This window comes from Diabrotica undecimpunctata, chromosome 8 (genome assembly GCF_040954645.1).
Source record: "Diabrotica undecimpunctata isolate CICGRU chromosome 8, icDiaUnde3, whole genome shotgun sequence".
In the NCBI taxonomy this organism is placed as follows: domain Eukaryota; kingdom Metazoa; phylum Arthropoda; class Insecta; order Coleoptera; family Chrysomelidae; genus Diabrotica; species Diabrotica undecimpunctata.
In genome coordinates, this window is record NC_092810.1 from 125,362,878 (window position 1) to 125,375,381 (window position 12,504).

Below are 12,504 nucleotides of genomic sequence, written 5' to 3' on the forward strand. Positions count from 1 at the left end.
CGGCTGCTCTGAAAAGTTCATTTGATGTACATGCGTACCACTCTCTAAGGTTGCGCAGTCATGACATTCTACGCCTCCCTATGCTTCTCTTTCCTTGGATCTTTCCCTGCATAATCAGTTGGAGCAAGGTGTATTTCTCTCCACGTGTAATATGTCCGAGAAATTCTAACTTTCTTGTTTTTATTGAATTTAAAATTTCCATTTCTTTGTTCATCCTTCCCAGAACCTCTTTGTTTGTGACGTGTTCTGTCCATGATATTTTCAGAATTCTTCTGTACACCCACAGCTCAAATGATTCCAGTTTTTTCATTGATGTCGCATTCAAGGTCCAAGATTCCATTCCATAAAATAAAGTCGAAAAAACATAGCACCTCGCCAACCTAACTCTTAGTTCCAGTTTTAAATCCCTGGTACATAGAACTCTTCTCATTTTGTTGAAATTTGCTCTAGCCTTTTCTATTCTTATTTTTATCTTTATTTTTATTTTTTATTTTTTTTTTATTTTTTTTTTATTTTATTTTTATTTGACGCACATTAAACAGGTATAAAAGACTATTCAACAAAGATCCACTCAGCGAGAAAATAATATACTGTGGCAACGCCCTTAATATAGCACTGAGCGAAGCTCGACAAAAGAAATGGATAGAAACCCTCTAGCGTATAGACATGTCTCACAGCAGCAAAATTGCTTGGAACCTAATAAGAAAAATAAACCGAGACCTAAAGGTGAGCAAAGCGCCTTCGAACGTTACTCCCAACCAGATAGCCCACCAACTTCTTCTTAAAGGCAAACATCAACACCACTCGCCAACAATCGAAAAAGGTACTAAATTCACTCAAAAACGGGAAAGCGGCAAGAGTCGATGATATGTGCGTGGAGCAAATTAAACATTTTGGCACCGTGGCAGAAACTCAACATCACCTTGCTGAGAGCACACCTAAAGGTCAATATACCTCGGAGTCATACTAGACCGCTCATTAACATACAGGTTCCACTGTGAAAAAACCCGAAAGAAGATGGATGCGCACAACAACCTTTTAAGGAAACTTAGCAATAGTATGTGGCGCCAAGCCCACAGTACTAAGATCAACAAGGAAGTAAATGTCAGTCTCGTTACTTGCAGAAATTTGCAGACTAATTACCGGCTGTATTAGACCAACCCCTCTGGATAAACTATATAAAGCTTCAGGCCTCTCGGATCCCGACTCCTGTAGAACGGCCCAGGAATTCCCCAATAGATCCAAACAAACCTTCGACAACCGCCATCCCCTTTTTGCCCACGAACCGTATATTGGTAGACTGAAATGAAGAAAGCGTTTCCTTAGCGGCCCTCTAGACGAACCACACCGTTTCATCCACTAACAGAAACTCCACAAAGCAGGATTTCAAGCGACTGGTCGACGCGGCGCATGCTGAGCCGTTTAAGAACCGGCGTAGCACTGACCAAGTTAAACCTTATTAAATGGGGTTTGCTGAACGGGAATGACAACAAGTGTGACTGCGAAGCAATACAGAACATGGAACATCTACTAGCCTGCCCAAACTGCCCGCATAGATGCACTCTCGATGACTTATGGACAGGCAATCAACTAGCATTGGACACCGCCCAATACTAGGCTCAGAAACTATAGTTTTCCGGATACGAAAAAGTAAAAAGCATTAATTTAAGATTTAGGTTATTTTATTTACGTTACAGTTAATAAAATTTCCTATTAATACTGCAAATTTCGTTTTAATATAATTTTTGACGTGAAAATTTTGAAACTGATACTAACAAAATATAGGCATTACAATTTATCTCAATAAATTTATACTTTTTCGCAAGTACAGCGTTAATATAAAAGAATCATAGATGCCCGAATCCTCCAGCGAAATACCTGTATAATGATGTGCCACACATGGTATATGGTATATTCCATATTTAAAATTAAAGGTTTGTAGTACTAGAAGGTAGAAGGTTTACAAATTACAGATATCTATATCGTTAAAATAATTCATATTTGGAATAAAAATCGACCTGTTTTAGCATTTTCGCAAAATCCAATGAATATTTCAAAATTTCAAATTCATCCTTTTTTTACATTTAGAACACATTTTATTATATTTGATAAAAATGTAACACATTTATATTTTAGGGAAGAAGTTTTGAACGAAATACCAAACATCATTAAGAATTTAAATGAATATTTGGAGTTAAACGGTAAAGTTGCCGAAATAGAAGACAAGCTTCAAGATTTACACCAACAGTTAGCACTAATTAAAGAAGCAGAAGCTCAAGGAGCCCACAATCATTCCCTCTACTCGCTGCCTTCACATTATGATGCTTACCACAAGTCACAAATTTCTGTAAACAATGCCAAAACTGAGCTGCGCAATATCATAAAAGACTCGGAGGAACATGTAAATGTATATTCAAAATTATTCATTCTTTATGACACCCAGCAATTCTCTCAATGGTTAATGGATGTTAAAATTAATATTACCGAAGACAGTATGAGAATTTTTGACTTGGTTAAGGAATTTTTGCATAACGCCGGTAAAAATGATGTGATAACGCAGTGCGAGCGATCGGAACAAGAAGTATTCCAGTTACTGCAGCTTCTCAATATATCAGTTCGAAAATGTTTGCAGATATACCAGGATTATTTTTTGATTTTAACTCAATGTCCAAAATCCTACTTGGATTCTCACCGAATTTATATGTACATCAAATGGTCCAAATTTCTTTTGGAAACGCATGATTATGCTAGTTGTGATGTAATTTACGAACAAATCAGAGAATTCTTAGATACATCTGCCCTAATGCACCCACAAATCATATCTGTAGCTTATAATTTAGAAACTTTTTATAAAGACAATTTAATGAACGTTAATAAATTGTTTGGCGATTTAGAGACCATAAGATCCAAGGACTCAAATGAATCATTAGAAAAAGTTTATAACAACGCAAAAACGGGGATTAATACTTTCATCAACATGGAAAAAGGGGCAGTTAGTGCTTTGGAATTCGTTATAGCGAGCGAATTGGTTTTACTTAATAGAAATTTGTTAACGTTAGAAATCGCAGCGCAGAGAAGTGGAGACTGGCTGATAAAATTGACTTCACGAGATGGTGATTGGTTCCTAGACGATCTTCTTCTTCATAGCACTAAGGCAGTCGAGATGATTAGTAATTTGCCAACTTTAAAGCAGACCTATAATGAGAGTTTCTACAAAGTTTTAAGTGGTATTAAAATTGCCAGTAATATCTACAAAGGATTGTATGATTTAAATTTCAATTTTCATACGATTATTCTACTCGAAACTATGAAAAAGATGCAGGCTGAAGAACCGTCTGTTATTGAGCTAGTAAACGACTTAAATAAAGTAGTAGCTGATATTGGAGTTTCCATACCAGATATGATTAGCCAGCTGGAGAAGTTGCTAACTTGTGTTTTAATGCAGATGGATTATAATGTAAGTAGTTTTTAGTATATTTTTTATTCCTGTTGTAACAATTTGAGGACGCTGCGTGAAATGGTTTCTTAACAATTTGAAAATTATCGCTCGCGTTTCATTTCGGTATTTAAACTATTCAATTCCGTTTTATACAGCGCTGGAATTCGAAAACTGAACATATCTACATGATTTACCATTGGTTTGAATGTTATACTTTTAAATAGGAAAGGGAAAAAGAGAAAGCGGTCATTTACGAAAGGCTCCATCATACAGAAGGAGCCAACCTTTCTTGTCAGTGTGCCACTATCTGTTGTATAGGTGAATGAATGTTAATAAATGAGAAATAAGCTGTCCTTTGTCAACTTTCCTCTTATATCTAACAATAAAACACTGAAAACTTTTGTTTTCAACACTTCCACAAAATGTGTTTTAAATTATTATCACTATATCTGTTTCGGTAGAGTGCCTTTCTTAAATGATCTATTTTTGATATATGTCTACACTTTATAGTCTTTAACTAAATAAGTTGAGGAGCGTAGAACTGTTTGTTTCAAGTTGGTTATTCAGAAGTATGTCTGTATTTTTTAATTTGTTGATTTCCATAGATTCTAATAAAGATAGCTTAAGGCCTTTATTTTGAATGTGAATAATTTGAAATTCGTCATTAAAATAATGATTATGGTTTAGAAGGTGCTGCTACTTCTTCCTATAGGTGTTCCTATCGGTTGCTTTTTAGCAATCATGTTGTCAGGCATTCGTATGGTCCGGTCCATCTAAGTCGCTGTGTTTTAATGAACGTTACAACATCTGGTTCATTAAAGAGTTGATATAATTCGAAATTAAATCATTTGCGCCACTGCCCTTGACCGTTTATAGCTCCAAATATTTTGCGGAGTATCTTACGCTCAAATATGTCCAGAAGTCTTTCATCCTTCTGCGTTAGAGTCAATGTTTACGCCCCGTATGTGAGTACCGGCCTAAGCAGTGTTTTGTATATAATAATTTTGGTTTTTCTCTGGATATTTCTTGAATGGAATTGATTTTGGAGTCCATAGTATGCCCTATTTGTAAGGTTAATTCCTCATTTAATTTATTCGCTTGTTTTATTGGTAGTAGTCACTAGCGAGCCAAGGTATGTGAATGTGAAGCTGTCAACATGTTCAAAGATATGACTTCCAAATGCTGTTTCCCGTTCCTTATTTGCTATAGAATCCTTAGTTACCAACATGTACTTGATTTTGTCTTCCTTGATGACTAGACCGACTTGTTTCGTCGCCGTTTCCAATTCTAGGAAATATTGCTCAACATCTCGCTTGCTACGCCCTATTATGTCAGTGTCATCAGCGTATGCTAAGATTTGTATCGATCTATTGTAAATATTACCGCCGTCTCTAATTCGTGTGTCTTGGACTGCCTTTTCCAAGGCAATGTTAAATAAGAGGCACGCTAGGGCATCCCCTTGTCTCAGTCTATACTTTATCTCAAAGGATCGAGAATTTTCTCCCTGTATCCTAATGCTGGCTTTTAAGTTAGACATTGTCATTCTCGTTAATCGGATAAGTTTTTCTGGTATACCAAACTCACGCATTGATTGGTATAGCACTGTCCTCTTTACACTGTCGTATGCGGCCTTGAAGTCGACGAATAGGTGATGGGTTTCAATTTTAAATTGTAATGTCTTCTCGAGGATCTGTCTTATTGAATGAATCTGGTCAATTGTTGATTTTTCTGGAGTAAATTCGGCCTGGTATTTTCCAACTATGCCAACTGTGTAAACTTGTAGCCTTTCGTAGAGAATATTGGCTAGTATTTTGTAAGCAGTTTGTTGTGAATTTATTAAAAGGTTCAATATTTATAACACTTACGGATTTAATTTATTTCTTTATTTATATTAACTTATCTGACAATAATTTATTATATCCGTACGTAACAAATTCGCGAGCGCGGGTGTTGAGAATTAACTAACTGTTTTCAAAATAAAAGTTCCCTCATATTTATACGAAAACAGCTGCTCTAGAATCCCATGGATTTTGACCTCAATTGACCTGGTTTCGCCTCGAATGGACAGGCCTAATTCCGGAAGATTCGAATGGAACCAGTTTTTTTATTAATTGGAGTTTATGCCAGCTATTCGAAAGGTCTCGTATAATCTAAAACAGAACAGCATTAGTCATAATATAATACGGTTATTTTAGGCCAGGATAATTATCGTAACAAGTTGTTACACTGGAGCTGATCGCTTTTTTTATGTAATAGGCATATCACGCCTTGAGACCATTCACAGGGCATGGTCTCACTTTGCCAGACAAGAAATTAAAGTTTATGCAGTACCTGTACCAGGACGTCGCCACCATTCTTGTAGAGCTCTCTACAAATTTGATTAGTTCCTGGTGCTTTGTTATTTTTAAGCTTTTTAATGGCTTGGACAACCTCTTCAGTGGTAGGTGGTCTTTCGTTTGGGTTGAATAAATTCCAATCATTTCGATCTGCTATGGTGTTATCTGCTTCTTCGATAAAATGGCCGTTAAATTTTGCGTCGAAAAATTCAACTAACTGCCGGTTTCACAAAGTAAAGTTACCTTGCGGTTAAGAGATAACCAGCGGTTACCCTGAAATATAGGTATCATAATATGAGGTCAACAGCTCCGGTTGTGGTCAACCTACAAAATTTTTAACCCAAAGTAAAAGCGGTGGTTTAGAGCTTGACCAGGATATCCTAACCTAATTTCGAATTTCGTTTTTTGACATTGACAGAATGTAGACAGACACGTAAATTATTAATTAATCAGGTATGGATTTATATGATTATGTAAATGCTTTTAGCAGTGATGAGGAAGCTGGCAGACCAAGAATCATTAGGCACAGAACAAATCATTTTGAAGAACTAGACCATGAAGATTTTTTATGTCAATTTAGATTCTCAAAGAACACAGTTGAAAATATTTTGGAGCAAATTGAAGATACATCTCTGAAGAGATTATCTCTTGAACATTTTTGTGGGTTCCATTTTATAATTTTAATTTTAACTTGGAAGAACAAACAACCACTACTTAAAACAAACTACCACACTAGAACAGAACTTGAGAATAATATTTGTATATTTTTTTCGATTTAACGTGACAAATGTGTCATAACTCATCTATAATGGTCAATGTCCATAATATTTACTGACAATATTCCATAAAAATATAATTTCCTACCAACATAAGAAAAATAAAACGAAACCTAAGGTTAAGTGACAATAACCGAATCTGTGAATGTGAAACGACATCTGTCAGTTAAACTATGGGTAAAGGTTACTTAACTCCTAGGGTTAACCACTGATTGTGAAACTGCCCGTTAACAGTTCAAGATTGAGGCCGTATCAAGCCGGATATTTCCTTCCCCATCCTTACAGCTCCCTATTCTTGGCTTAAACTCTTTTCTCATTTTGTTTATATTTGTGTAGAACTTTTGAGTTTCGTTTTTATTTCATAGCGATTCTATGTTTTCTAACTGCTTTTCTTCAAATTGCCTTTTTGTCTTCTATAATCTTTTTTCTTCCTTTGTTAGGTTCCGGTATTCCTCCTTTGCTATTCTTGTGCATCTAGCTTGATTTGTCTTTAGGTATGCTCCATTTTTGTTATCTGTTTCTTCCTCACACTCCTCGTCAAACTATTCGTTTTGTCTAACTGGTTTGGTTTTTCGTAGTATTTCTTATGCCTTCTCAGTTATTAGGTTTCTACATTTTGTCCACTATTCCTTCACATTTTCCCGCGCTTCCAGGCTCTCTATTTCCTCATCAATTTGTCTCCTATACTCTCTTGCAACGGTTTCAATGCGCAGATTATTAACATTAATTCTGTCTTTGTCTAAGGTATCGTAGAATTCATCTTTTTCGTCGTCTTCCTTTTCTTCTGTGGGTGCGTGTACACTAAGTAAGTCATAGTTAAAGAATTTTCCTTTAAGACGTAGATAACATATTCCGTTGTTTATGGGTTTAAAGTTAAGGACTAATTACTTTGCTTTTTTACTGACTAGGAAACCACTGCCAAACTCGTATCGGGTGCTATGTCCGCTATAGTATATATTGTAGTCTTTTTTCCCGATAAATCCTGAACCAGTCCATCTCATCTCTTGAATCGCTATTACATCGGCTTTCATTTTATGCAGTTCTTGTGTTAGCAATTTAAGAGCGCTTGGGGCATAAAGGGTTCGTACGTTCCATGTGCAGATCCTTTAATCGTTATTCCTTTTTCGTTTGCTAGGTCGTCGTGAATTAAACAGTCCGGCTGTTCTTCTTTGTGCTTTCATAACAAGTTTTTTTAAGGGAAGAGGTCGTTAACCTTTTGCCCAACCCCCTAATCTTCCAAGGACCACTTCTCCCGCTCTCGTTTGCCCTAACTCTGCTTCCTACTAGACTTGGTTACCACAATCTTCCACAGAGTTGCTCAGGTTACCGGGGTTCACCGCATGGAGGTGAGAGTCGGAATTGGTTAGGAGAGGCTATTGACGCCAACAGGATACAGCTTCATATTTTGCGCATTACTACCCCATGTTTAATCATTCATGGGATTTAAAGTAATAAAAGATAAAAAGATAATGAATTAAAAAAAAAACAAAAATTTCCCCCCGGCTTGCGAATGGAACCACGGTCCCCCTCGTTACAGGCGGGCATACTCACCACAGTACTACTTAGTACATTTGAATCGTGTTTACTATGAAACGCGACATCGTTAAAAGCGCAAAATGTACATAATCGTAAGTTTTCTGAATTTTTTTAATTTTCTGCGTAATTTTCTTAAATTATCTTTTCGTAAGAACCTTCTACATAGTATTAGAAAACATAAAAAAAAGATGAATGAAATCAGTAGTCGTTGTTAAGTTATGGCGTGACATAGGGAAATAGTGATTCATTGTTGTATAATAGATTGCGCTAGGCGTACGGTTTTAATATGTTTTTAACAATTATAGAAACTATTTCCGCATTATTTGTTTCGTTAAAATTTTAGAGATTATTTTCTTTTTGTGCAAATCATATTTTTTCTTTTTAGAACACCTATGACTTCATCCTAGAACGAGTAGCATTCACTAAGAAACAATTTTTAACTTTAATTCCGAGTCAATCAGAAACGCTTAGTCAAGGAAAAATGCTTCTAATGGGCTTCAATGGTCTTTTCGAGAAATTGTCACAAGAAATAACAAATTTGACGAATACCTTAGGAAATTTGGATATACCAAAGTCTTGGAAAAGGCTGGATCACGTTAAAGATGCGAGAAATATCGCTCCGCATATTTTCAATGTTCAAGTACGGAATTTACTAGAAGATATATTTTTCCTAAAAAGATTAAAAACTATTGTGGAATTCTTTGGATTGGTTCAAGAGATGTGCCAATCACTGAGAGGCATAGGATCTGGTATTATTTTTAGCGATGAACAACTTACCAAACCAGTAAAGCAGTTTATTGCTGAATTTATATCGAGGAAGCTATTGGGAATACTTCCAGAAATTATTACCTATTCGGTCTGTTTTTTACTGCAAAATTTAGGCTTAGACGTTACTCATGAAATTGAACAAAAAGATATTGGTGCCGAAAGCAAAGTACCTCTTGATGAATTGTATACAAAGGCCTATACTATTTTACTTAAAGACGGTATCTTTTCACAAAATATCCTATCGCAAGCTTCTAGTCTGGAAACGAATCTAAAATTAGCCTGGGAAAAAATTCAAGAGCCGAAAAAGATAGAACAAAAATTAACTGTCTTACAATCCAGTACGTTAAGATTGCAAGGCCAACTGGCTGTGCACAATATGATGTTTGATGAAGTTTTGAAGCTTCAGAATTTCTCATCTGTAAGAACTAAATTTACCGTCGATATACAATCTGAAGTAAACAATTTACAGAGTATCTATAGGCAACTGGTCGAGGCCAAAAATAACCAAGAGAAGTTAATTGAAAAGGCAGACCAGCGACTGAATTGGGCAAAGGGAGCTAACCCAAACGTGGTTGAAATCTCGGCAGCTTTCGAAACCGCAGTTGGAAACAGAAATGCTCAACTAGACCTAGGATTACAAGTTGCAAATCACATTTTATCTTCATGCAGTACAGTATTAAAACATGAGTTTCTTAGATCTACAAGTTCCGAAGTCACAAAAGAACATGATAAAATATTTTTAAAGGCTTTTGAAACCTGGAGATTAGCTTGTCAATACATAGATTCAAAAACTGAGTCTCTCTCGCCTTCTGAAGAAAGTATTTTGAAAATGTTGACTCCTGATTTGGTTAGTGATGCAAAATGGCTGCAAAAAGTGTCTGAAACGTTAACAGATACTATAACAAAGGGCCAAAAAGAATTGATAGATAAAAGAGAGGCAAGCTTTACTGATGTCGAGAATCTGGTATCTATGATGGATAATTTTAAAACTATATACAACATTCATGGAAAATTAATCTCAGATGTTAAGGGTTTAATGAAAATCATGACTAAAATCGAAGAATACAGCGTAGCCACACAATATTTTACGCAGGAATATCGACTCTACATCGATCATTTTTCATCACTTTTCAATCATTTCAAAAAAGATTTGAACAAAGACGAAATTCAAGTCCTCTTGAATCATTTATTTTATATTCGAGATCATACCGAAACTATTTACGAAAATTTACTGAACTTGGAATCGGCTCAGAAAAGAGCACAGTTGATTCAACAGAAATCGTTCAGTGAAAGTTTGGAGAAATCGGTTCCTCAGAAGCAGGAGACCGGATCAAAGGGGCAGCAGAGAAATGCCTACGCGGTGAATGTCTGGCGTAGAGTTAAGATGAAATTAGAAGGAAGAGACCTGGAATCGGCCAGAAAGAGCTCTGTACAAGAACAAGTAAGTTTTATTTTATTAAGACTAAAGTAAAATAAAGTACTTTAGTACTTTTTTTATTAACCCTACTTTTATTACAATCTATATATACAATCTTAATCTAATATTTAGGTAGATAATAGACAATAAGTAATAGGACTCACAATTCAAGTATTACGACATGCATCCAGTAATACATCCCTTTTTAAAACTTAGTCTTCAATATGGACTATCTTTGACACCTATTTATACATAATACATATATATTTAGTATTAATCAATTAATTCTAACGGAACTTTCTGTGTATATTTTTTCGCGCAATTTTTGATATCATCTTTGACATATGTTAGTCCGGCGTCTTGATGGATAGCTTCATAAGTGGCTCGACAATCCGTTGTGGATCTTGGCCTGCTCACAAAGAAGTCGCCACTCCTGTCGATTCCTGGCAACTTCCCTCCATCTTCTAACCCTTAGAATCTGTAGGTCTTCTTCCACATCATCAATCCATCTCATTCGTGGTCGACCTCTGCTTCTTGTGCCCTCTGGTTTTGAAAATGTTAATCTCTTCGTGTATTGGTGATCTGTCATCCTAGCAATCTGTCCAGCCCATCTAAATCTCTGCACTTTAACGAATTTCACAATGTCTGGATCGGTGTATAACTGATATAGTTCAAAGTTGTATCTTCGATGCCATAGCCCATTTTCATTTACGGCCCCAAAAATCTTTCTAAGAATTTTTCTCTCAAAAATACCAAGAAGTCTTTTATCATTTTGAGATAAGGTCCACATTTCAACCCCATATATCAAAACCGGTCTTATTAAGATCCTGTATATATTAAGCTTTACTGCACGTTTTATATTTTTATTTTTTAAATGTTTCTGGAGACCGTGAACAGTTCTGTTTGCTATTGCTATGCATCTTTTTATTTCGTCGCTTGTCGTGTTTATTGCGTTTACTAGCGATCCAAGATATGTAAATTCTTTGACTTGCTCAAAGGTATGGTTGTTAATTTGAATTCTCTGTTGGATATTTCGAGGGATTTTAGAAACCAACATATATTTGGTTTTTTCCTCGTTTACCACAAGTCCTAATTCACTTGCTGCGTCCGCAAGCCTTGTAAAACACTTCACCATGTCTCCCATACTTCTACCTACCATAACTATATCGTCAGCGAATGCAAAAATTTGCGTCGATCTATTAAAATTAGTTCCATTTATTCTAATATTTAATTGTCTGATTGCCTTTTCCAAGGCAATATTAAAGAGCAGACACGCCAACTCGTCCCCCTGTCTTAGACCATTATTAATGTCAAAGAACATAGAGTTTTCTCCTTCAATTCTAACGCATGAGCTTACGTTTTGCTTTGTTAGTTGGGTCAATTTAACTAACTTAGGTGGGATCCCAAAGTCTATCATTGCATTATATAATGCAGTTCTTTCTACACTGTCATAGGCTGCTTTGAAGTCAATGAAGAGATGGTGTGTTTCTATGTTATATTTTAGTGACTTTTCTAGAATCTGTCTATGTGCTTGAATTTGATGTGTAGTTGACTTTCCAGCAGTAAATCCGCATTGATATTGACCAACAGTATCCTTTGTAAAATGTTTAAGTCTTTCAAATAATACATTGCCGAAGATTTTACACGCAGATGCTAAAAGAGTAATGCCTATATAGTTCTTACACTTCAGTTGATCACCCTTTTTATACAACGGATATATTACTCCCTTTAGCCACTCTTCTGGTACCCATTCATTCTGCCATATAAGTACTACTAGTGTATGGATTGCTGCAAAAAGTTGATCACCACCTTTTTTATACATTTCCGAACAGATTTCATCGAATCCTGGGGCTTTATTGTCTTTGAGTTTTAGGATCGCATTTGACACTTCTTCTCTTGTTGGGTCTTCACTGTGTAGTTGACGTTGTATATTTTTTTGATTTTCTATGTTGTACTCTCCTTCAATATCGTTTATATTTAGATGTTCGCTGAAATGTTGTGCCCATCTGTTAAGAACTGAGTTTTTATCATGTAGAATTTCACCGTTGATGTCTTTACAGATTTTTAATCGTGGTTTAAATTCTCGACGGCTAGTATTTAAGGAGTTATAGTATGTCCTAGTTTCATTTTTATCGAATAAACTTTTATCTCACTGAGAGTGTACTGTTCGTATTCCCTCTTCTTACGTCAATGGATACGTTTTTCCTCTCTTCTAAGACGTCTATACTCTTC

At 35.7% G+C, this 12,504-nt stretch overlaps 1 protein-coding gene across 1 annotated transcript in view; it reads left to right on the plus strand.

Moving 5' to 3' along the window:
* nonC (serine/threonine-protein kinase Smg1) overlaps positions 1-12,504 on the plus strand; it is a 142,096-nt gene that overhangs the window by 110,791 nt on the left and 18,801 nt on the right. Inside the window, exons 7-8 of the mRNA XM_072540920.1 lie at positions 2,137-3,457; positions 8,473-10,296. Coding sequence (XP_072397021.1) covers positions 2,137-3,457; positions 8,473-10,296 — 3,145 coding nt within the window. The remainder of the gene's footprint in view (positions 1-2,136; positions 3,458-8,472; positions 10,297-12,504) is intronic.